The sequence below is a fragment of the Oryza glaberrima genome, chromosome 2 (assembly GCF_000147395.1).
Source record: "Oryza glaberrima chromosome 2, OglaRS2, whole genome shotgun sequence".
Taxonomy (NCBI): Eukaryota; Viridiplantae; Streptophyta; class Magnoliopsida; order Poales; family Poaceae; genus Oryza; species Oryza glaberrima.
Genome location: NC_068327.1, coordinates 6,874,898 through 6,900,918, shown reverse-complemented (window position 1 = coordinate 6,900,918; position 26,021 = coordinate 6,874,898). Strand labels below are relative to the sequence as shown.

Here is a 26,021-nt window from a genome sequence, read left to right as displayed (position 1 = left end):
AATCCGAATTATTAATCTTGTCCTTGTAATGGTACCTCTCTTTGATGTAGATACATGAACGTGTACTTGGCCATAATAATCACGTCTACATAATAAACGAATGAGATTTCTCAATTTCTGTAGCGATGCATGAAACTAACCATGGAGCCATGATACATAATTGGCTCGTAGAGCCTCCAAAGTGCTTGGCTAATTCCCAATCATATAAAAACAATAAATGGAGTTTAAGGCTAATAAAATATATCTGCAAGTAGCTCCCAATAATACCACGGGCCCTTTTATTTCTAATTCTAGATTTTGGATTTTCGTTTGCACACTTCCCAAGCTCCTAAAACAGTGAATTTCTTGTATAAATTTTCTATGTAAACTTCATTTGGAATACTTTTCTAGAGTAACTTTTAACTTTGTAGTAGTTAATTTATTTATTTATACCCTCAAATAGCTACCACAAAAATCAAATTATCCATCAATTTTAGCTACTCAAATGGGCCCAAATGCACTTTGAAAATATATAGGAGTATAGGATTCCTTTCGAACACACGAATTTGGAAGATTCCTGCAAGAATTTCATGAACTAATTCCATGAATTTCCTATAAAATTCTGCATTTCAAAGGAGGGCAAGTGCTTTTTCTTTTGAGGAGAAAACAATACATATTACTACTAGATCTGTCTAACTCTTCTCCCCAGAGACTTTGGTTTCAGTCGTCTAATCGAATTTACAAGGAGACTGGATTTCATATTGATTACTCACTCTTTCAATGCTATGTCTTTAAGCCAATATCATACCTAGCAATAATAAAGTCACAGGCGGTTAGGGGGGTAAAAAGAAAACCTCCTCCCATTCGAAGTCGTCTTCAAGTACCTTTTTATTCTTTACCGAGTACATAAGTATTAAATCAACTATAGTTCGAGTTTAGCCAAGATATGTACACGTCTAAGTGTATTAAAATCTAACAAAAGAATCATGATTATCTAAAAGCTAGGAAGCCTTGCTCCACTCAATTCCACTGATTGAAAGATCGGTAGGGTTTCGCAATGTGAGAATGAAATATACAAAATAGAGTTCATTGGTAAATGAACGGCATGGGTGCCACCAGGTTTGCCATAATTTTTATAATAAGCATTGAAATGGGTTCAGTTCACCAAACATAGCCGCCAGAAGAGAAGAGAAACCCGTACTGATACAAGCAACTTGTATAGTAGTATGGGCTCATGGCTGCTTTCATGGAAGGCCACATGTGTTGAGAGATGCAGAAAGAACAAGGAATTTGTTCACAACAATACAAGCAACCCTTCTGTCTGAGCTTTTTCAGTTCCGCCTTCAATCCATATTTCTTTAATCTGTTGCAGCCAAATGCAGACAACTGGAAAATGTCTTTGCTCTGAAGAAAACTCACATCATTATTATAAGTTTGTAACATCTTTTATCCGAACCACACCGATGGAGGCGCTGATTCCGCTTTTCCCCGGTCCGACCACCGGTCCAGACCGGTCTTAATAACTATGATTATAAAGAATCTGGATTACCTCTATTAATATTCGTTATATTATGATGAATCTAATCCCATCCTAGATGCAACATTTTGGAACGGAGGTAGTAGCACAGCTTGTCTAGAGCAGAAGCCATCCATTTATTTTACCCTGTTCGAGAAGCTTCGTCAGATTTTGCCAGTTTACCAACTTGTTTAGCAGTGCAAAGAAGTATATACATGGTTGTTGTTTTAAGCTGAAGTATAAGCTTCTTCCATGCATGTGTAGAAGGGAAGGTATGTAATGTGAAATTAGTTGCAAATTACAATTTAGTCCAAGTGCAATGTTTCAATCTTCGCCGTGCATGTATTGCAGGTTCAATGAAAGTCATCGGACAACAAAAATGGAGAGCATAATAGTATACAAGAAATAACAAATTTAGAACTGCAAAAGAGTTAAATTGCCAAACTGCCGTAGAAAAGGAAGCAATACCCCCTAAAACAGCTGTAAAAGATGGGAAAGACACAGTTTTGCTTCAGATATGGAGTATATCACTAATCTATCATACAAAAAAAAAAACTGTACAAAATAATGTACAGAAAAATCTGCATTCGAACCCAACCATGATGCTGTTAACTGCTCAACAAAATAAGGCTAATTGAGCATCTTGTGCTGAGTTAGCACAATTTTTTATGTCAAAAAAAGTTGGCACAGTTTTTGAAGACGGGGTTATCAGCAGGTACATGCCGAATAAGCAGCAAAATGCCAACTCACCAACTCTTAAGGTAGGTGAAGGTTAGTGTTCATTTATTTGCCAAATTCTTCAAGTGTGGTATTTATAAATTAGCATGGCCATTACCAAACATAATAATGCTTCATTTAAGTTATGACAAGTTGATGTACATCCCTGCCTAAACAAACTAAAAAATATACATTTAAAGGGAAAAAAACATAAACAAATATTTTTTAATAACATAAATAAAACTGAAACCGACCAGATTGTAGAATGAAGCAAGACATTTTAATGATACCACATTAGTCCTGTGATTGCACAAAACAAGTGTTGCATGATTATGCACCTCATGCTGTTCTCATGCCAATAGAGTTGATGGTTATGAACAGAGACGTTTGAACTAATCGCAAGGAAATTGAACGGCATCTTTTCTTCTCAAGCTGATCTTTTTATTGTACTTTTCAGTTTTCTTGATCTTTTATTTGTACCTTTCAGTTTTCAAAGGACGATACTCGAGGGGACCGTCTTCAACAGATCCTACAATTTAACATATGAAATGACCGATGAACATCAGACCAACAACCCCAGGAGGTTCACCTATTTTTATCTCCATATGTATCTGCTTGGACAGGATTCAGGAGCACTGAAAAACTGAGGTAAGGTGGTCAGGACGCTTTGGACAAGCTATTATTTGTCGCACGCACAGGCCATGGCGCACCAGCCATTACAGCTTCGATTTCCAAGGTCTCCCTGGGGCAGTTTGTCAGGTTCTTGCATCCATGCGCCGTCACATACTGTAAACAACAAAATTATGATGTTAATAGTCAAGATTAAGTTTAGCATTCTAACAAGGGCTAAAGCATAAAAAGATAAATTTGATTGCAGTAATTCTCACTAGAGAAAGAGATGAAGTCAACACCAAAATAGAGTATCAAATGCGTGCGCACAGGAATTTGTGCTGTTTTTGAGGTATGACTGATTTAGTAGGAAAACAAGATTTGAGGAATTTATACCAACGTCTATTCAAACTTTACAGAGCAGGTGCCACTATTGTAGACATCATTAAATATATGCTTATTGATTTCCTTGTGTTTCACTATGAATAACACGACAGATGTTAAGTGGGAAATAAGATTTGTAGAACTTGTGTCATTGTCTACTCAGACTTGGCAGGAGAAGGGTCACCATTTGTCTAATATGCTTATCGAATTCCTTGAGGTTCACAAGGAATAATAACAAGATAGCTGTAAAGGTGGTGGAGCATGTCAAAGCATCTCCAGCTTAACCACGAAAAGTAGAACATATTCATCAAGTTGTAAGAAAATCTTCAATATTACGTCTAAAAGCTTGAAACAATACTGACCAAAAACTAGTTAAATAAAAATCTAAAATGCATTACAGTCAGCATATACATCTCATGGAAGCTGTTGGCAAAGTCAGCAGTGGATTCTTAGTTTCCTAGATCTAACTCTAGTTATTCAAATCAAGCATGATTGTTGCCAAAAAGCTATTGCACTCTGATCCATCAATGTGATGTGAGACAGTCACCACCTGAAATGATCCATTAGTCTCCCGTGTTGTAAGAGAAACTATTTTTTTTATCTCATAATCCTAATGCGAGTACTTGATTCTTCAACTATCAAGGAGTATCCTTTTCCTTCTATGCCATCCAGCTAATGCAAGACAGTTTGCCTCATCAAGGACACTACCACAATACATTCGATCCATTTTATGTGGCTCGTAAATCGTAATCATAGTTTCAAAGGTCCAACTGAGATTTAGTAACTACTCTCCTGAAGTTAGTTGTTACATGTACTAGTAGTGTTGCACCTGGTACTAGCACTAGCATTAAAGAGAGCATGCTTGCATGATCCTCTTAAAGTACTAGTTTAGTTATGTAGAACAGGGAAATATAGACATACCACGTCACTCTCAATACGAACACCACCAAAGCTTTTGTATTTTTCAATCTCTTCCCAGTTGAAGAACTTCGAGTAAACTGGATCATCCCTGGCTGGTATCAGCAAAGCATCAATGAAATAGCAGCCTGGCTCAACTGTGATAACCTGCAACACACATACCATAAAGAGTTCAAAGGTTTATTGTTGCTATAGATAAGGCACCCTGTCTCAAAAAAAAAAAAAGAAAGAAAAAAGAAAAAAAGAAAAATAGGGCACCCACGGTCCAGACCCTTCTCAGCAAGGATCACAAAGTTCTAGGATGGAGGATGACAGTGTAGTACCATTTTTACACAAACATTTCTTTTCCCTTCATTTATCTCCGTAATTTCAGATATAAGAAGGGGGTTTAAGTTCCAGCTACATTGTCAGATAGGAGATATATACTGAAGCACCTTGAGCAGTTTGCACTAAAATATTATCATTTACGAAGAACCCATTAAGGTCATTATATCATCTCATTTCAAGAGAGACATGAAGGAAAATGGATCCCAGGAGCCTGATGTCTACAATAAAGTAACTTGCTTATGAAGAATTTGACAAGAAATTAAGTGGGAACAAGTTCCCGATATTGCAGAATTCTACAGATAACAAAGCAAATAAATTGGTCATGAGTAATCAGATGTAACATAAATGGGATAATGACAAGAATCAGGTTGGAATTCTCAAAATCTGAAAAAGGTAAAACGTTACCAGAATGCCTAAAAAGAAAATGTAGTCGTAAACAGTCAAGGAACTAAATTGATTAATGCCGCATTCATGACAAAGCACACACAGTTAACAGGAAAAAATTAGAAGATTTTTTTATGCTAAATCTTCAGAAATTAATCAGAAAAGCAGCTACTAACCATGCCTTCTTTAAGTTCTCTTATGGTCCGCAAGGAGCTCAGTCCTGGCTCCTTTGGCCTCTCTAAGCCCTGAAATCAACCAAAAAACACGTCCATCTCAGTTAAAAGCCAAGAAAAGAGGACATTCATCTCAGTTAAAAGAAGGGAGCAATTTAGAGCTATAAAGCTACGCTTAAAGATAATTCATGGCATAAAGTATGTATTTAAACAACCTCAGGATAGCCCCCAGGATCATGGGTGTCAATACCAAGCAAGTGTCCAAGACCATGAGGCATGAAAACAGCACCCAACCTTTGAGCCATCATATCAGTGACATCCCTGAACAAATGATGACCAAGGATAAAACACCAGCAAAAATCAACATCACAGGCCCACAGCTTTGGAGGTTGATGTTCAATCAGTAATTCAGTACAATGAATGCAAGCATACACACCCATGGAGAATTCTTTCATTCCTGAGAGATTCAAGTATAGTCTGCTCCGCAAGTCTGCAAATACCATCAAATTATGCTTGAACAAACAGGAGAAAACAATTCAATTTTGCATAAATCAACATGATAAATTTCATAATTCAACTGCAAATATTCCTAGATTAGATGGATAGAATAAAGTTCCATGCACTGAAGTTGCATTGCAAATATTCCTGGATTAGACGGATTGAATAAAGTTCCATGCATTGAAAGTTGCATCATAATTGAACTCACTCATTAACAGAACTTCATAAAGGGCGCATTTAAAATGCATGGTTTTTAAATTGCAATAGTGCATTCTTACTTGTGCATATCCAACCAATTTACTCCAGGCTGCATGTGTGCTATGACAGCATTATGAGCCTTAAGGACAGCCTGTACAACACAGATAATCTCATATAAAGATGGTGCTATGCATATAAGTTCAATTCACATGAAGAACTCTTCATATGAGGATAGTAGCCTAACGAAGCCAGCAAAAGATTATAAAAAACAGCCAGGCAAGAAATAGATCAGGAAGAAAGGAAATGTTTTTTATCAGTACTCACATTGTATACTATTGTCTGATTGTTGTTGAATTTCCCATTTATCTGAAATATATAGAGTCAATTAGATCATATCAATAGACAGAACAAGACAAAGAGACAATTGTGTGGTTTTGATCAAAGTTATGCTAAAAAGTAATGCATCAATCTAGATTCTAGAGTTATAAGGCTATGCAATGTGGTGATTAGGGGTGTAAGTGGCTAACCCGCGAAACCCACCTATAGGCTAAAAAAAGCCGCGAACCCGCTTATTTTGACCTATAAGTGGGTTTGCGGCTGACCCACTTACAGCCCTAGTGGTGATACCTCCGTCAGCTATAAACCAATTGGCCAAAGTCAGCTCAAGTATATATATCAAAAGGAATCATAAGACAAATATGCATGAGGATTGAATTGAGAGAATATGGGATAGCACCACGATGAGACTAGATAATATTGGATGGGGAAAAAAGCTCAGGGCAGCTAGATACTATTGAACTGGACACATACATCCAACAGATACCCATGGTATGTGATGATAAAAACTAATAAGGATGACAAAACAAGGTGGAGACAAAAGACTCCCAGGAAAAGGGGGGAAAATAGCCAATGGTCAAGGAAATGTCAGAAGCAAACTAACATAGAATGGAAAACAGAAATGAACATCATCTCATATAACTCCAACAAACTACACTATAGATAGTGGCAATTAAGAAAGAAATAACGCATAATCAGATAGCAACATAGACAAGCCTTTGCTTGACCGATCTTCGAAAAAAAATTTTAGAGTTTGAGTTCAAGATTAATTAGGGGTTTTCTTGTTATTTTCATCGCCGAGTTCTCTTTTCATGATTACTAAGACAAGTCAAAAAAAATTACCTAAAATTATTCTTAAAAATAAAAAGTAAGAAATCAAATTTGCTATATAACACAAGAGACTATATATAGGACTAAGAAAGGACCTCTTTCAATTGCCGGACGTTTTGTAAGAACAATATCATCCATATGTTAACAGTTAGCATCAAATATAATCATAGCTTACATCTATTGGTACATGTTTCTAGCAACAATAAATAACAATAAAGCAGTTCTAATATATTGGAAGTTGGAACAAAATATCTATCAAAGTAGATGTCTGGATATTCCAAAACACTTACGGGGTATGAGCATGTTATATCAGATCCATAGCAATGGTATTCACCTCCCATGTCCATTAGTGCCATGTCTCCATCATTCAGGGTCTGGAAAAAAAACGATAATTTAAGTTGCATTTTTTTTCCTGCTAGCTAGTAATGTGGACCTGCATAGTAGCTTAAATCATTGACTACATGGTCTAGCGTTTCATAGTCCCCGTAGGACAACTACACCACCACATATTCACATTCACATACTTCATTGAAGAGAATGAACATTCAATTTTTCTTTTTCACTAACTCGGTATAAAGAGGTGGCATAGCAGACACTCATACACTGATATACCACCTAGTTATCGACTAAATAAAGCACCAGAACAACTCGTCCTCTTGGCTGCTTCCATTATATAACCTCCAAGTTTGCTACGAACAGAGACATCAGCTAGAGAAGAGAAAGTTGCTCTGGCTTAGTGGCTTCCAATACTACAAGACCCCATGGTACATTGGTACTTAATAAATTGTAGCTGATGATGAACAAGGTAGGTGAACTCTACTGTCTTGAAATCAAAACAAATCATCCCCATTTCCAATTAGCTGGCAGCATGATCATAAGAGGTTTGAGCGCTTTGCCACTTTGGACAAGTTAAGCTATGCTTGTTGGTGGGTATAACAAGTAAATAAATAGCACAAAAACATTAACAACAGTCGCATAGTTTCGTAAAAGAGTACCCTGTCATTTGGTGCTGCAGCATGTCCATAATGAAGAACAGAACTGCACAACAGGCAGAAGAGTTAAAACACCAGATAGTTCAACCAACTCAAATATAATATAGTTTCATGTGTAGATTGAATCCTGTTGGCAAAATTATGCCACTATGAATATCTGAGATGCAGACTTAGGACAGAGTAGTGAACTTAGAACACATTCAGAATGTCACATTTGGACCTGATATACGTCTACGTAGTCATTTGTATCAAAATAAGTCCAAAAATAGGTAGTTACCAGCTTCGATCTGAATGCTAGTAAAAGAGAGACCCTATTGACACATCAATGTTGAAATGAGTACTCTTATTTCTAGAACTAGGGTTGCTCTATTGCAAAAATTGCTGCCTCTTCCACTAGAAGATCATGGTATCAGAATGCTTTATACATTACTGTCCCAACTTCGAATGGAAACAGCATGCAAAGTAACAGTGGATAATGGATCTAGGATTTTATCATCCTTCCTTTCCTATTCAGCTTAGACATATTGAACTATACTCAAAAGTGGGTGAAAAAACGTTTAAAGATACCAATCAGTCCATATATAGGCATTTGTTTCACAACAGGAGCACTCACCTATTCTCTCCAGTAGCGCATATACATGTATAAGAGCAATGTCGACAGCCTCCATACATATAAACATGATGAAGAAAGATGCTTTCTAACTGGTATTCCTTCATGCCTGGTCTTGCTCGTCTCATGACCTTGTAAAGTTCAAGTTAATAAGAGCAGCTATACAATTTGCATCTCAATAAGTAATTATAATTACCTAAATGCCAAACATATGTTCTTATGAATTGAATCAGATAGTGGGTCCCAGTATTATGACTTTATTAGCATTGCACTTTGCTTGATGCGTTAGGACCTGGTGTGGTAGGACTGACTAATGCATATCGTATTTTTCTCTTTCTTGTAACCTTACAAGTATTTGTCTGCTTCTATATGATCCCTTTTAAAGAAAAGGAAAAGAAAAAAGAAACTACATTAAGCGGTATCCATAGTTACCTCAATGTGAGCTTCAGAGCTCACATCATTAGCATACTGAATAAGGGCAAGCTCCATGTCAGATTTGATAACACGGCATTCAGTTAAAATAGGGTGAAGTGTACTTAAATCGGAATCGAACTTCTCCATCCCCTGGCAAAAACAGGAAGAAAAAAATCAACATTGTAACCTGAATGCACAATGTGAGCAGAGAAGTGTGAGAGAAACTGAGTGCCTTGATAAAGTACATATATCATAATACACAAATGGATCTTGATCTTTTTGGAGAATAAGTCGAAGACCATAAGAAGGAAATGGATCTTGTTTGAGACTACATTGAAGACCATAAAGAAAACAGTATTGCAAGAGCAACATGCCTGATTATGCTTTCAATCTACAGTATTTTACAAATACAAAACTGATGTTAATGATGTATGCATTGATATTTTAAGTACCTCAAAACTAGCAGGCTTTGAATAATTTCCGCTGTCTGTATTTTTTCCATATAACACAAACAGAAGAGGCTTTCCATGATCGCTGAAACGGTCCTGCAGAACTTGTGTGATCTCATCAACATAGAACACCATGTCGACCTTGTACCTATCCTGTATAGATTCATGCAAAGATGCTAGTTCAAACTTCAAACTTTAGCAGAAAATGCAAAATGCGGTATCTAGAAGATCAAATACCTTAAAATAAGACAATGGCTTAATTTCACCCATCCACACAGCATAATCAGCTGGCAACCTTGGAGAGAACAAAATTGACTGTCCAGAGGCAATGTCCTTTCAGAACAACAAAAGACTCAGTTAGGACACGTCATATCAAATAACCAGTATCATATAACTATGCAGAATAACCTGCAGTAGCAGGGGCTTGTTGCCACACTGTCAAAAAGCTCTTAGAAACAAAACGATTTGCAATAATTGTCACGGATCTTTGCCTTATAAGCATGATTGTGTAGGAAGACAAGTGAACTGATTTGAACCAACCACCAATCTATCCTAACATTTTCCCGTGGCTCTAACTAATATGCAGAAAGTGAACAAAGCACTAAGCAGGATGGGACAGTGAGTTAGCCCCGTGAGCACCAAATTAAATTACACTAACAGCGAGGTGAGTACATATACATTCATAGAAACATTTCACCTACATAATGAGGAGCTCTACCATTTATACGCAAGAACAAGTCCCGAAAAGTTCACCTACACACACCATGCCAATAACCACAGGGACAATACCATCTTCCAAGCATGTATATATTCATAATTCATGAACAAATATATCAGGACCAAATAGTTGCAGGAAAATAATGAAAGGTTAGTCCACCGAGCAACAGCAAGAGGAACAAGAGAAACTCACGATTGCGCCATAGAACCCCGGTTCCCTCACTCCGAAGAGATAAGCAAAGTAGCTCTCCTGCCTGTTAAAAAAAAAATCAATCCAGGTTTTCCACTCGATCTCCACTCAACCTCCCAATCTGATTGTCCCATGAAACAGAAATACAATAATGCAGTAACAACACGGACTTGAGTGAGTTCAGGGCAGCAGCTAACTACCTGAAGAGCTCGAGGTGATCGGTGCAGTACCGCGTCTGCTCCTCCCCTCCCTGGAGAAGACGAAGGGTTCAACATCGCCGGAAAAAACCCTTCAGTAAACCCTCCGGGAAAAAAGGGGGATACAACAACAGAAGAGGCGAAACGGGAGGTGGACCTGGAGGAGGACGAGGCCGCGGAGGGGGCGGCCGGAGGCGGAGAGGTGGGCGCGGAGCGCGGCGACGAGGCGATCGCGGTTGCCGGCGTGCAGCTCCATGGGCACCTCGGGGGGCGCGAGCGACGAGGAGGAGGGGGGCGCCGCCGCCGCCGCCATTGCCGGAGATGTGATGGGGGAGTTCAGAATCGTCGCGTCTACGCTACTGGTTTACATACGGGGTATAATAACTAACTTCGATTTCGTCAGAAAATTAGGAATCCAGTTAGGCCGTTGTGCATGCTAGATATATATTGCCTGTAGCAGATTTTAAGAAATTGGATGGGACGATAGGTAAACGAGTTTAGGACGCTTTTGTCTGCATAATCCGCGCCATACATGGATAATCTTTGATTACAATATACCTGAACAATGCAACAAAAAGCTAGATTACCTGAACTATGCGTCAATAAACCAGAATGATGAATTAAATTGGTGCGGAGCAGGTTTCAAGTAAATAAATTATTAGAATGATGAATTAAATTGAAGTGGAGCGAGGTTTCGAATAATGAATTGGGGTAGGATTGGAAACTTTCTGGGATATAGCTTGTGTCCGAGTAGAAAACAGAGATGATGATGAATTGGCGCTGAAATAGGATTTCGGGATGGCGGTGCTTTTTACACGAAACACACCTAACAAAACATAACTTAAAATTTCCATACAAAAACAATCAATATCAATCCAACCCACCGCAAGAAATATTAGACCAGACAAAACTATTGCAAAAGTAGGGCTCAGATTTGGATATAACGTCCAGCTTACATGGCAGTAACACGGCACATTAAGCACACAGTCAAGCCTGCATATGTATCAAAAGTAACATAACATAACGCAAAACTAAACAATAATAACAGTCTATATTTAAAACAAGTCAACATTAAGGAGCAACAAAAAACAATTTCAACACATAAATCCGGAAACCCCTCTCTAAAAGAAGCTTAAAGCTTGAGGTGCAGGTTTAACTAGCAGGACTTTGGGCTCCACTGTTCTCAGGAGCAGTAGGTGCCGGAGCAGCGGTTGTCGCAGGCGCAGCCCCGGCTGCAGGGGCAGAAGCAGATTGGTCCTGGGAGGCAGCGGCAGTTGTAGCTTCAGTAGAATAAGCGGTGGGCTGCCCGTAGCTTCCACTGCCATAAGGATCACCGTATGACTGCTGCTGACCATAGCCTGGGTGGCTTGCAGCAGGTGCACCAGGGTAAGGCGGAGGTGCGCCATAGCCTTGCTGGTTCTGAGAGTAACCATACTGGCCATACCCACCAGGAGCAGATCCAGGAGGCGGCGCCTGTCCGTAAGGAGAAGTGTTAGGAGGAGCCTTCTGTCCCTGAGGAGGTGCGCCATAACTGCCCTGACCATACCCTCCCTGTGGTTGGGGCTGGGTACCATAGCCAGTCTGTGGTGGTGGCGCCCCATATCCAGACTGAGGAGCAGACCCTTGCACCGGGTAGCTTGAAGCAGCGCTAGTAGGTGGTTGGCTTGAATAGCCAGGGTGGCTTCCAGCAGCAGGAGTTGAAGTTTGCTGTCCAGGAGATGCTTGACCAGCTACACCTTGAGCACCATAGCTTGGTGCGGACCCATCCTGAGTTGAATTAGCGGCGGACCCATAGCCAGAAGTTCCATAGCCCTGCTGATCATATCCAGTCTGCTGAGAGTAACCCTGCTGCTGCCCTTGGGTCTGATAATAACTAGAATAATCATATGCCTGCTGCTGCCCACCACTCTGCTGAGCGTAGGACGAATCATACCCTTGGGAAGCATATGCAGGAGGCTGGCTGGAATTATAGCTAGTAGCATCACCAGGTGCAGCAGTCCCAGGGGCAGATTGTTGCTGTTGAGGTTGCTGCTGTTGATTGTAATAATCATAGCCCGTGCCAGGGGGGGCCTGCTGAGATTGCTGATTTGATGATTGATCCCACCCAGTCTGATAACCCCCAGATGCTGGAGGGTAGCTACCATAAGGTTGCTGAGGAGCGCCATATTGTGGGGGTGCCCCAGGATAGGCTCCAGGCTGCATGTAACCATAACCAGGCTGTTGCATCGGTGCCCCCCCATGCGGACCCCAATTTGACTGAGGACGAGGAGGGCGATAGCCCTGCTGAGAATAGCCACCTGACATTGGGTTTCTAGCACGATTCTGCAAAAATATAGTTTGCACATCTGTATATGTATATACAACAAGATAATATACGACAAACCATGCAGAACAGCAGTGCAAAAGACAGACAAACATATACAAACCCAAAGCAAAGTAACATACAGAAATTCCAGAACCACCAAGAAAAATAGAGGGAGCAAAACTCACCGAGATCAATATTCTCAAGCAACATTGGTGATGCCCATCTATCGTCTCCCATGTGCAAAACTATGGGGGCTAAAGAAGATTGGACATCTAGACGAACATATATATTGAATAGCAATAGAACAGTGCCATGCAGTTTATATATGTTGACAGGTCAAAAATAATTGACTGATAAGTGATTATACTACTCAACTAAGTGAAATATCTATTTCATTGATAATCAAAACAGATAAGCACCAATAATTTCTTTTGTCCATGGTCTCCTCCAAGAATATGGTATAAACAAAGGAGAAATATTTTGCAGTTTTCTAACAGCTTAGGTATGGTAACCTGCAAGTTCACAGAGGAGAAAATATAGACGAGAAATAAACAAATAAGGAATCCAACGTGCCCTTGTTACATGAATCTAAGTTTGAACTATATAGATTTTCAGGGTTATTATTAGAGTAACATCAAGTTCGAATTACATGCTACTCCCAACTTGAAGAGAGCAAATATCATGGGCTGCGAATTAGGGATGGACACGAGTCACTATGTGAGTACCAATCGGCCCACTAGTTCATTTGATTGAACTAGAGTGAGTTGACATGTAGTGACCAGCGCCCATCCATACTGAGAATTAAGCATCAAATAGTGCGCAAGGCAAAGACGCCAGAAGTGATATATATATAGCGTACTAAAACAGCAAAACAAAACTGTAGCCTAAATACCTGCACCTAAATTGCACAACCTGCAATCATATATGTACACCACCCATGTATTTCACTTGAGTAAAGCAATGTATACAAACTATCCACAAAAGAGATAAGGGACCAGCCCAACTTAAAAGTTATACGAGACCAGGTATATGAGGTTAGATCACAAACAGATATCCAAACTATCAGTTAAAAATTAATCTTCTATCAAGCAGGATCTCGTATATGAAAATTTATGCCATAACAAACCTGGTCTCCAGTGTAGATGTGTGCCACATACCAAGGTATGGACAGTATTATGTTGAGAGAATCAATATAAAAATATAGTTGGAGATGGGAAATATATACATTAATTGAGAGAATCAATATAAGAATATAGTTCAGAGTTGAATAGGCAGCACCAAGCACACACAATATGTAGCTAACAAATCAGAACATTGATCCAAGAGTACTATTAGGGTATAATGGAGATTTTTGCATCAATAGTTAGAAGATTATTTTAACTGTACACATTTAAAATAATGTGAATCAATAGAGCAGCTATGAAGACAAAAAAAAATTATAAATCAGTTTGTGCATCGGATATTGGAAACTGTGTGTGTATTAGAAAGATAGTATGGCACCCTCATGTGTGGGAGCATGTTGACAGCATACCCTGAATCCATGACTAATATGTGTTCATAAAGATGTCATGAACATTATTGTCAGAGAACCATAGGTCATCACAGAAGCAAAAGTAAGGCAAATGTTTCTTTTAAAAAGAACAAGTAAAGAAGGGAAGGCCAATTAGGGGGGAAGGATAAAACATAACGATCCAAAATTAACCCAAAAAAATAAGAAGGCAGAATTGTTTTAACACCACAGATAAGTCGCAAATTGGCATAGCAATCATGAAATCAGGCAACAAATATGACAAGGGATAAAAGCAGACCTCACTGGTAACCTCAATCACCAATTGCTTTGCAGTTTCAATTTGCTCTTGTGTACCATCAATATACACTGTTCTTTCGGTTGCAGGATCACCAGGGGGTAAATGCAAAGGGACAACCTGCAAATGTGCACATGAGAACATAAAAGATATAGAAATGCTGGAAGCAACCAGTTCATATAGTAAGCATGCTTCAGATATTTCATATGCAAACAGGCAAGCATGTGTGTCATTTCGGTAGTCTTAGCCAACAAAATTACAATGCAGAAAAAAAAAGTATTATAACAAAAACAATAGTGCCATGTCATGAACGCCCTTGCCTAAAGCGTGAATTTGCAGGGCAAGAACACAGACCTGTATACGAGCACCAGATTTGGCTTGCATGGATTTTATAGTCTCACCACCCTTTCCAATAACCAGACCAACCTGAAATAAACAAAATTATTAGGTCAGATGTGGAATTGTCACCGAGACCCTCATCCTCATTGTATTTTTAGCAGAACTGTGATTTTTTTTCAATAGCATCAAGCTAACTTTAATTCAGAAAAGTGGATTACCTTATTGTTAGCTATTTTCATTTGGAATTGATCAGCACCTGGTTGAGGAGCATTGTACTTTCGGCTAGAGAGATTACCAGATGAAGCAGCATCAGCCTGCAGAAGAGGTTACATGAATAATAAGTATGGTCATCGAACAAGATGTTCAGCTAATGTCAAGTCATCCCTAAAATGGTAAAAGGAAAGCCACGAGCGTAACAGGATTACCTCTGCCAGGACCTCATTGATCAATTGCTCAGCTCTGCTTATCTGATCAGGAGTGCCTGAAAGTTCAACAGGTCTTGTCTGTGAGCCAGGTAGAGCATCAAGGTCTCTTGTCACTTGGATCTTAGCTCCTGACTGAAGTTGGAGATTCTTTATAGTTTCCCCCGACTTTCCAATGATAACACCAACCTGCATTAGGCCACCAGACTTGTTAGCAAGACCAGTTGATGTGAAATTCATTCCATCACAAAAAAGTTAGTCATTGGAACAGGTAAATCTAAGAAAGCCTACCCTTCCATTTGGGATTTCAATTGTTTTGCTTGTACCCTGGTATCCACCATATGAGTACTGAGGTGTGCTGCCATGAGAAGATAAAGATGGGATAGCAGATCCGTGCCCTGAAAAAAATGCAATAATGATATAACAGGCAGCACGTAGATGGGTAAATCCATAATAAAAGTGAAGTAAACAAACAATTTAAATGAAACAATAGACATAGGGGTACTTCAATAGAAGGAAATAATACAATCATAAAAAGGTAATCGATACCATGGTAAAGTGAATGTGGTACAGTTGAATATCCCATATACCATTTTTACGAAAAAGGAGGCAGAGTATAATGGTGACAATCATGATAACACAAACAGATCGCGCTGCAGCATCCACATAACCACAGAACGTGACAAGCAACAACAGTTTAACACATAATTCTGCCCGATGAAGTTTTCCTACAACACTAGAACAGCGTTATTAACTATATGCAGGTAGATACTATGGTAAATCCTCATCTGCACATGACAAGGCGTCATGCTATCAACAAAGCCATGGTGTAACTGCATGTAAACCGCGGGATCGTGCACGAGTACTTGCAGCTTACTAACTTGCAGACTGTAACAAAAGTAAACCATACTTCTCACTGCCTAATCTTAAGGGGTTGAAATCAGGTAACATCTCAGGCTGACAGATCTTGTAATCCAAGAGACAAATCGAAGAGTAATTCAAGCAAAGGAAAACCCTAACTAAATCCACATCACAGCAGCTACGAGCCTGCCACTAACGACGAGAAAACAAAAACAAGATCTCCCGATCTAACAAGGGTTTAACGAGAAGGCGCGGGGGAACTCACCGCCACCGGCCGAGGACGAGAAGCCGAGCCCGGTCGCGCGGCCGCCGCCGCCGCCGCCGCTGCCGCCCAGGGAACCCACCCCGGCGCCCGCGTCGTCGTCGTCGCCGCCGCCGCCGCCGTCGAGGCGGGGGCGCTTCGCCTCGGCGGCGTTGAAGAGCCTGGCCGCGATCGCCTGCGCGCGCTGCTTCGCGAGCTGGATCTCGTCGGCGGGGGGCGGTGGCACGCTGTTGTACGACGCCGGCGCGCCGCCCGAGGGCGGGGAGGCGGCCGGCGGGGCGGAGGAGAAGCCCGTGCGACGCGGGGGCGGCGAGGGGTCGTCGTACTTGCGCTTGGAGGAGTAGTGGTCGTCGGCCATGGCGGACGCGGGGGGGTGAGAGCTAGGGTTTGGGAGGCGGCGGCGGGGGGCGACGACCGCGATGAGGGGGAAAGCGAAGAGATAAGAAGGCGGAAAACCCTAGCGGACAGCCGTGATTTATAGCGGTGGCCTTTTCTCCCTGGTTTTTTATTATTTTTTTTCCAACTGTGCAGTTTTTTTTTTTTGGGTGACCTGTTTTGAACTATAACTACCAATTTGACCCTACTTTTTGAAGTTTACTTATTTGACCCTCCTTTTCAAAAACGAAGCTACGGTATGACCCTATTCTGTTAAGGGCATCTAACGGTGTTAACTGAAGCACAAAATGTCTCTTCTGCCCTTACTCATTTAACCCTATTACATGTGGGACCCACCCGTCAGTTCTCTTCTCCTCTCCTCTCTTCTCTCTTCTCTACGGATTGACCACAGGGAGAGACGGCCAAAGGCGAGACGGTGAGCCGACGCCAGCCTTGGTGATGACGACGACGACGAGTGGCGGCGGCGCGTTCTTGTCCTCTCCTCCACGTATCCACCACAGGGAGAGGCGATGAAAGGCGAGACGGCGCCGGCCCTGGTGACGACGACGACGAGTGGCGGCGGTGAGTACGGGCGGTGGAGCTCGAGCTGCGGTCAGCGGATCCGGCGCCGCCACCACCGCCTCCTCCCTCCTTCCGCGCGCCTGCGCCGGAGGTGCCACCGCCGCCTCCCTCATCCCGCGCCGCCGCCGCTGGCGCCGCCGCCGCCCCTCAGCCGGCGTGGATCTTCTCCCTCCACGCCCCTCAGCCGACGCCGTCGCCGCTCCCTCCCTCCACCCCCTCAGCGCCGCAGCCGCCGCCTCCCTCATCCCATGCCGGCGCCGCCTCAGCCGCCGCCGCTCCCTCCCTCCCTCCCTCCGCGCCCCTCAGCTGCCGCGCCGGCGCCACCTCAACCGCCACCGCTCCCTCCCTCCGCGCCCCTCAGCCGTCGCCGCTGCTGCTCCCTCCCTCCGCCCCCTCAGTCGCCACCGCCGCCCCCTAGCACCGCCGCCACAAGTCAAGCGAGCAAGAAGGAGGAAGGAGAAGGAGAGAGAAATGTGGATAAGGTTGGGTGGATGGATAGGTTTCCTAAGGGTATTCTGTGTATTATGAATATTAGTTGCATTTCTTTTTTTATTTTAAATCAAAACTTAACGGACTAGTGGAAACAGGGTCAGACAGGAGCTTCGTTTTTGAAAAGGAGGGTCAAACAAGCAAACTTCGAAAAGTAGGGTTAAATTGGTAGTTAGGTTTTAAAACGGGGTCAAATAAGCAATTGCCCTTTTTTTTAAAATTAACTGAAGGCGTACTCCTTGAATAGAAATCGGTAAGCGACGACTCATGTAGATACTTGCGATCTTGCTGTATTCAGAGTACATATACATGTACTATGTAAGATCAGTCATCAGGTAGAACTAACTGGTGTGTACTGTATAAGTTGTAGTACAAAACAATATAATACATGGTTGAATGTAATGTAGATGGGTGTTTACAATCTTTCCCTTATTTTCAATTCCGAAGATGATATTGTTTATGTTTTCTAAACTTTGTAATTTTTAGCTGAAAATTGTGTTATGTATCAATGGGAACCCCAAATCGCTCAACACTTTTTCTAGGAAGTCTAAGTCCAATGTATTATCTAAACAAAACTGTATATCCATATACATATCAATTATGCTTATAAAGCGGAGAAATTGATCGTGCAACCTCGTTTAGATTGAAAATTGAGGGTTTACTACAACATGTTGATATGTAGAGTCGACTCGCTAACATAGGCCAGAGAATAGACCTTCAATTTCAAGTTATCCGAAATAAAATGAGTGTACACGATCGAATTATGCTTAAACGTCTGCACTTTGGTTATGATCTCTCCTATTTCCCACGAACATAAAATTCATTCTTACTTCAGTATAGAAAACTGGTCTCCAAACTATAGCAACCAACCATTTGTAGGTTTTAGAAACAAAACTTTATTCAAGGCGACAAGGGCAAGCTTGGCGTTCAAGGTGTGATTCGAGGCGACGTGTCAGCTATTCCTAACTTACATATATTCCTAAAATTTATTGCATACACATACCTTTGCTGCCAATTTTAAATACCTTGTGCCACCCATTCTTCCATTTCCCAAGCTTGCTGCCAATTCTTCATTACATCTATCTACCATATGAAGAGAGCGTAAAAATCATAATAGAACATATGAAGAAGAGCAAACGAGTGAAAGAGCACAACAAACAGAGCATAGGATAGTCTGCAGGATGACTCCTAGAAGGAAGGGTGCTAGCGGGGAGATGGTTCTTTGTGCCCTACCCTAGAAGGAAGTGTGGATATGTCGAAGAAGAAGGGGGTAAGACCAAGACGAATGTTGCTATCGTCACTAAGGTCTAGCCTCCAGGTGCTTATCTTCTATTGTTTCCTTACCTCTTCCTCCAATTCCTTTCTTCTATTGTTTTCTTATTTCCTCCTCCAAGTGCGCATTCAGTTGTTTCCTTATCTCATCTTCTAATTGTGCCCCTCACGTAACAGCAATTTTTTTCCTCACACAACCTTGACCCATAGTCTCGCCCTTAGAATTCAGCATGATTTTCATCCCATGGGGCGATGCGCGTGATATAGACCACCATGTCCATGTGGCCCTATCCCTCTATTTGAAGAAATCGGGTCGCCTAACCGTGTGGAAGGATATGTCCGAACACTCTGCCTCGCGACAACACCTTGACGATGCTTTTAAAATCATGTTCACTAAGTGTGTACCTTTTATATATCACTTTATTTGGAAATCCACATAAATATGATCTAGAAAAGCCTAATCATGGGTGCATAGTTTCCCTGAGAATTACGTGATTCATAATACATATACTTTTAAACTACAAAAATATTAATTAACCCAGGTCATGATTCGTAATAGTATATGCTGCTTGATCCTCCGAGCATTATTATCACCCCTATGTGTATAGTTTAATTAACCAACAAAATTATAATTAAAACACACTTAACTTTAGGTGAAACTATATTCTTAGTTCTTGCGGAGTAAATTTTTTGCTATATATTATTTCATAATCAATTAAAAAAAGGAACTCTGGAGGATTTTTATCACATATGAAATAGTCTTATATAGCCATTTGAAACAAAGAATCATTTCCTTCCAATTCCCCTTGTTTTCCGCTTCCGATGTGTTCATGTGTACCAATTAAACAATAGTTTTGAAACTTTCTTGTGTTCTGAAATCCCATAGGAATCTAATGAGCATGGCATTTTGTTTCTACATTTTTTTTCCTATCCCTGTGTTTTCACAATCGCGTTTCAAAGAGGCCTTGGACTTTAGAGCTTTGCATTTGGTGATCCATTCAATCACTTTATTCTTTTTGAGCTTTAGGGGTTGTATGGATGTTGTACTAACATTGCCACCATTGTCATACTTTTGTGTCACACTTTAGCTAAGTTATGGTCAATAAAAAGTAAGTCACACTTTAACTAGCAAAAGAAGAGCGTGCCACACTTTCTCGAGTTGATGTCAAGTGGGATCATGAGAAATGAGAGGGAATGTTGCCACAAGTCTGACCATGAAGCAAACAATGAGCTAACTTGGTTAAACTTGCGTAACATAAGATGCGGCAATCTTTGGCATAGTTTGGGAGTGATCTAAACAATCCCTTACTCATTCGACGCAAACAGGTAGGGGTAATAACTAATGTCATTGTTTAAAAGACATAATATCCATTTCCTCTACTACTTTAAGGGCTTTTGGTAGCCCCAGCTCCTCCTCTCATGAAGGTGGAACACAACCAAAAGGTTTCAGCTCCACCCAAAAGGAGAGTAGTGCAGACTAGAGTGCTATTACAAAATAAACTAGGTGGAGCTGGGTTTATGCTGTTTTATATCTCTACTCCATACTTGACTCCCGAGTTAAATTTAGTAGTTGGAGCCCTACCAAACATGGCATAAAACTGGACTCGTCCTCCTCCCATTCTCACCCCACTCCACATTCGAAAAAACTGCTTAGTTTTCACCCCATCTCATGTAAAAAAATGTTATAAACTGAGAGGAAAAAACAAGATACGGATGAAGAAAAAATATAGGAGATCAGAAAAAATACAGGAGATAAAAAAAAGAAAAACACGGAGAGAAAAAAAAAGCCATCTTCCCTCCTCGAAGAAATAAAAACCATATTCATCATACCTTGGGAGAGAAAAAATGAATCACACCCCGTATCATCCTCTTGCAACGCACACGTATGTGACTAGTTTTTAAAACAAGTTATAGTATGCGAGCTATGAAACATTAAAATACTAACTCACCAATACATTGAAAAATATGATAGACCTCCCATATAAAAAATAAAAAATAGTGCTAATAGAATTTTCATGACTTTCTATTATAATCTCAATATTTTCTATGAACATATGATTAAAAAAATCAATGTCATACATGGACTAACAGAAACCAACCCCTCCCTAAAAAAGCAAAAATCAACCACAAGTAAAAATGAAACCGTGAAGGAGGAATGTTAGGGTTTGTTTACTTTTCTACCACATTCAACCCTACCAACTTTTGGTGTTACCGAATTGGTAGGGTAGCAAACTAAACATATTATAGCCATTACCATTCTACCAAAATTTGGCATTTTTAGAAGTTTCTTGTCATACCAACACTACAAAATTTTGGTAAGACCAGAATCTGAACATTTTCAATGTTGCAACGTTGCCAAAATCACCAAAATCAGGCTATAATAAACTATGCCATAATGTGGCAATGCCAAATATTAGCAATGTTAATTTCGGCAACAATCTGAACCAGCATTTGCCTCATTTGAAAGTGATGCTCGGCTGAGCTATTTGATGGCACGGAAAACATGACGAGCGATTAGCACATGATTGATTAAATTTAAAAATAGGTTTATTTGATTTTTTTTTAAAATAAAGCTCTATATAAAAGTCTATTTCAAAACACACCATAATTTTTAAAAACTCAGTTACTCCATCCGTTCCAATATAAATCCATGTAGAACATGATGTGACATATCATAAGACTACGAATCTAGATAGACAAACTGTCAAGATTCTGTTGATGCGAAAACACGAGGCCTGGAAGATCTGCTTAACTTCAGTGCAGGTCCAAAAATCTTGCTTTTAGGTTCGTGAGCGTGCCAGTTGATCTGATCCCGCAATCAACAAGAAATAAAGACAAAGAAACCGCGGTTAAATCCATAAATGATAGTCGATCGGCCAGTCGCCGATCACATATCATTTAACTCTGAGCCGATGTCATATTTGAATCGATCGGTACTTTTGTATAAGTAAGAAAGAACTAAATCTATTCGATCGACTGTAGATATAAACAGTATATAATCCTTATGTCGATATATACTTGAATCAAGTGATTGGGATAGATCGGACACCATGCCGAGACAATATAAATCACTTAGATCAAAATATATATTAACAATGAGATTATAGATGTTCACAGTATAGCCGATCAGATAGATCTAGCATGTATCGGCTAATACTCCGATACCACTCTATATTAAGATATTAAAGTAAGCAAAATATATCAAATAGGAAGCTTAATATACTAAGTGCAACAAGACCTTAACAAAAAGGGCAGATTTAATATATCAATAAAGCATATAAGATATAAAGTAGTTAAATCAGGTAAGATCGGCTGAAACCCCCGATACTACCCTAATCGGCAACCATAATGCATGCTAGAGATTGAGATTCTAATTACGACTTATAAGGTCAAACTCAACTGATGCAGCTATAAGTATGAAAAGAAGGACAATATCTACACAATCAAGCCGATGGTTGTTTCATAGAGTGGTGGATACCCTATATAATCTGAGTCAACGTTGGTATTTAACCTAATCGGTGAAGCATCTAGGCCCCCGTTGTTAATTTTGGCAATTAATGACAAGCGCTAATTGTGGACTAACCGTTGCTATTGAGATAATATTTTAAGTTAGGTCCACGTCATGTGTGCACATGGATGACTATCGATGGATTAAAATTTGATGGCACGAAGCGAAGAAAAGAAAACGGTAAAACTAGTGTTTTAGTTTTAAAATTGATCGAGGTGAAGGGCGATCAAATTTGCTAGTTTATTTGTTAGTTTCGCCGTACTATCAAGGGGGTAATGACCTAGCAAAGAGATGATTAAATTGCCATATTAGGTCATTGCATTTTCACTTGTGCTCACATTTTCATCACACACACAAACACTTTACCTTTCACTGGGTTCGACCTGACCAGGGGCGGTCAGACCGGCCACATAGTGGCGGTCTGACCGGCGTGCCTTGGCCGGTCTGACCGGCCGCAAGACGGCGGTCTGACCGGCGCATAAGGCCGGTCTGACCGGCGGCACATGCGCGGTTAGACCGGCCCCCTGGAGGCCAGGATGGTGCTGCTCGGGGTGGCCGATACAGAGCCGACGGAGCCGTATTCGGTCAGACTGAGCCGATGGCAGTCTGACCGAGCCGAGGCCGGTCTGACCGCCCACTCAACGTCGGTCTGACCGGCCAGGCCGATGGGGCCCTCTGACAGCACTACAACGGCTAGTTTTCTAGCCATTGCAGAGTAGCACGGTCTGACCGCCCACATACCTCCGGTTAGACTGGCAGAGCACAAAGTTGGGGGATTTCACCCCTAACGGCTAGTTTTGGTGGGTAGGAGTATAAATACTCCCCCACCAGCAGCAAGGAGACTCTCTTGGCACCCAATTCAATTGCATACACCCCTTGCACCTCTCTCACACCCACTTGAGCTTTGTGTTCATCCATCTAGTGTGTTAGAGGGTTGATTAGCCAAGAGTCAAGTGCATTGCTTCCATTTGTAGAGCTAGTGTGGCACTTGATTGATCATCTCCACGCCGGGTCATTTCTTGTTACTCTTGGAGATTGCCGCCTCCTAGACGGCTTGTGGTGGAGTTGCCCGGTGACCTCTCCGAGAAGATTGTGGAGGAGGCCCGGCGCCAGTTTGTGAGTGGTTTGGAGTTCACCACCTTCGGAGTGAAGGAAGAACTACCCTAGTGATCGAGGCTTGGGTAGTCCTCTCCGTGGGCTGGCTCCCGCCTTGCCCACCCCTTGACGAAGGGGGCGTACAGTGGCTTCGTGGTTGAGCGGTGGAGTTTGGCTCGTCTCAACGGGGAGTAGGAAACTGGCGAGTTTCCAAACCTCGGTGAAAAATCTCTTGTCTCCTTGTCTCATTTGATTGTCGCATTTACATTTGTGCAATTTACATTTCTAGAGACAAACTTGAGATCATATCACCCTAGGATTGCTAAACATTGACATAGGAGTGTGATTTACTTTCCTAGAGATATAATTAAGCCACTATCACCCTAGGTTTGCAAAACATAACTTAGTTGCTTAGTTAGAGTTGACCCTCACCAAGCCTAGCAACTTAGGTTAGTTTTGATTAGGTGTCATTTAGTTTTAAATCGCCTATTCACCCCCCTCTAGTCAACATCTCGATCATACAATCGGCTGCCTTCTAACGATATATGTTAGCCGATTGAAGGTTAAATAACAATATTGTCAAAGATTATATAGAATATATGATAACTTGGCGAATTACATAGACAAGATTAGAGTATCATAATGATGGAAGCACTAATCCCGAGAACGCAAGCTGCCATAACAAGTTTTACCTCTAGTTGAAGATCGAAGCCGATGCAGATCAACTCGAAAGCAAGAACTCGTCGAAACAAAACGAAAGTAAAAGGGTGCCGATGCACCGAGATTGTATTGAACGTGTGTTGTTGTATTAAATGGGGCTCGGGGTCTATTTATACCCGAGATTACAAAATATATCCATGTCGGACACGACTCTCATCTCTAACAAACTCTAAGATATCATAAGTCTTTGCGGCAGATTTTTGCCCAAACTTATCTCTAAGGAAATTACATAAAATACCCTAATTAATAGATACAATTGCCTTTTCAGGACTCAAATCCGTGCATGGCAATCCTCGTGAAGCACATTAACTCAACCCGACAACGTGTACCGAGTCACATTGTCGGAATCGGCTTAATCGGCCAACCTTATTCGACTTGAACTCTGTCGATCCTGATCGTAGCCGATTCGGACTTTAGCCGACTCTTACTCCACTTCCGGAACGATCTTCATCTTGGATTCCGCTTCGATTTTATCTTCATCTCCGATACCTAAATTACCAAATTTGGTCGTTAACAGATTTGTAGTCTTAGGATATATCTCCTCTGTCCCAATATAAGTGCACCTAAAATCGGATGTGGTATTTTATAGTACAACGAATCTACCGTACAAATTTGTGTACTATAAAATGTCACATGCTATCTTAGGTGCACTATATATTGGTATGGAAAGAGTATCACATTTTATTCTTCTAGATACACTAGGTCCGGTTCTTTTGTCCAACAAAAGTTGGATGAAACTTTTGATATTTGTGGCACGCTTTTCAAACTGCTAAAGGTACGTACGAGTGGCTCATCTTAAGAGCAAGTTTAATAGTATAGCTAACTACTGGCTCCAAATCATCTATAGTCAATTTAATAGCCAATTCATACAATAGTTACCGATAAACATATACTCCCTCCGTTTCATAATGTAAGTCATTCGCATTGTCCACATTCATATAGATGCTAATGAATCTAGGCATAGTCCACATTCATATAGATGCTAATGAATCTAGGCATAGAGACATATGCCTAGATTCATTAGCATCTATATGAATGTGGACAATGCGAATGACTTACATTATGAAACGGAGGAAGTACTATACTATTAATGATATGGGTCCGGAGATACCCAGGCTGTGAGGAAGGGCCTGCCCCTGGTAGCCACATGGCCTTCCCCCTGAGGGGGTTCGGCCCGAGGCAGGGCGGTAGCCGTTCCCACGTGCCCAGGGGTCTGGTCACCCCAACCTCCTCCGCGTGGCGCTGCGTGTGCCGCGCCTGGTGGACGCTCCTAGTGCCCACCTAACCGCATTTAAGGTGGTCTGAGCGAGCGCTCCACGCGCTGCATTTAATGCGGTGTGGCGCGCCAGACTGGTCTGTGACCAGTCGAATGACTGATGTGGCAGAGGTAGTGCGCCTGTGCACTGGCTGCATGTCAGGTGGCCAGCCACCTGACACCCCCGTTCACATTGTAATAGTGAGAGGCAGCTCAGCCTCTCATGTCAGCTGGAGACGGTTTGCCTAACCCGTTTAGGACAGGGTTCCCATTTCCCGCCACAAATGAGGAC

At 41.2% G+C, this 26,021-nt stretch overlaps 2 protein-coding genes across 2 annotated transcripts; both read right to left on the bottom strand.

Annotated features, from left to right (window-relative positions):
• Positions 1–2,326: 2,326 nt before the first annotated feature.
• On the bottom strand, positions 2,327–10,843 carry LOC127764295 (uncharacterized). Its single transcript, XM_052289153.1, has 16 exons — positions 10,597–10,843; positions 10,443–10,492; positions 10,246–10,306; positions 9,573–9,668; positions 9,339–9,488; positions 8,905–9,036; positions 8,476–8,603; positions 7,866–7,908; positions 7,161–7,244; positions 6,028–6,069; positions 5,784–5,854; positions 5,444–5,497; positions 5,223–5,328; positions 5,011–5,079; positions 4,127–4,270; positions 2,327–2,998 (listed from the first exon to the last, which is right to left on the bottom strand). Exons 1-16 carry the CDS (start codon positions 10,750–10,752, stop codon positions 2,870–2,872), a joined length of 1,515 nt encoding a protein of 504 aa, XP_052145113.1. The 5' UTR covers positions 10,753–10,843; the 3' UTR covers positions 2,327–2,869.
• Positions 10,844–11,350: 507 nt separating this feature from the next.
• LOC127764294 (uncharacterized) lies at positions 11,351–16,879 on the bottom strand. Its single transcript, XM_052289151.1, has 7 exons — positions 16,437–16,879; positions 15,602–15,708; positions 15,314–15,499; positions 15,107–15,202; positions 14,904–14,975; positions 14,553–14,669; positions 11,351–12,761 (listed from the first exon to the last, which is right to left on the bottom strand). The coding sequence occupies exons 1-7, from the start codon at positions 16,789–16,791 to the stop codon at positions 11,592–11,594; spliced, it is 2,103 nt and encodes a 700-aa protein (XP_052145111.1). The 5' UTR covers positions 16,792–16,879; the 3' UTR covers positions 11,351–11,591.
• Between the last annotated feature and the right edge of the window lie 9,142 nt (positions 16,880–26,021).

What these genes read in the sequence shown, in the direction of transcription:
- LOC127764295 (XM_052289153.1), bottom strand. Translation starts at nt 10,752, where the DNA reads ATGGCGGCGGCGGCGGCGCCCCCCTCCTCCTCGTCGCTCGCGCCCCCC. An exon ending in TGCGCTACTGGAGAGAATAG is followed by an intron (nt 7,909 to 8,475) that starts GTGAGTGCTCCT and finishes CCTGTTGTGCAG; the next exon opens with TTCTGTTCTTCATTATGGAC. An exon ending in AATGAAAGAATTCTCCATGG is followed by an intron (nt 5,329 to 5,443) that starts GTGTGTATGCTT and finishes TCATTTGTTCAG; the next exon opens with GGATGTCACTGATATGATGG.
- LOC127764294 (XM_052289151.1), bottom strand. Translation starts at nt 16,791, where the DNA reads ATGGCCGACGACCACTACTCCTCCAAGCGCAAGTACGACGACCCCTCG. An exon ending in TTGAAATCCCAAATGGAAGG is followed by an intron (nt 15,500 to 15,601) that starts GTAGGCTTTCTT and finishes GGCCTAATGCAG; the next exon opens with GTTGGTGTTATCATTGGAAA. An exon ending in TCAATGAGGTCCTGGCAGAG is followed by an intron (nt 15,203 to 15,313) that starts GTAATCCTGTTA and finishes CCTCTTCTGCAG; the next exon opens with GCTGATGCTGCTTCATCTGG.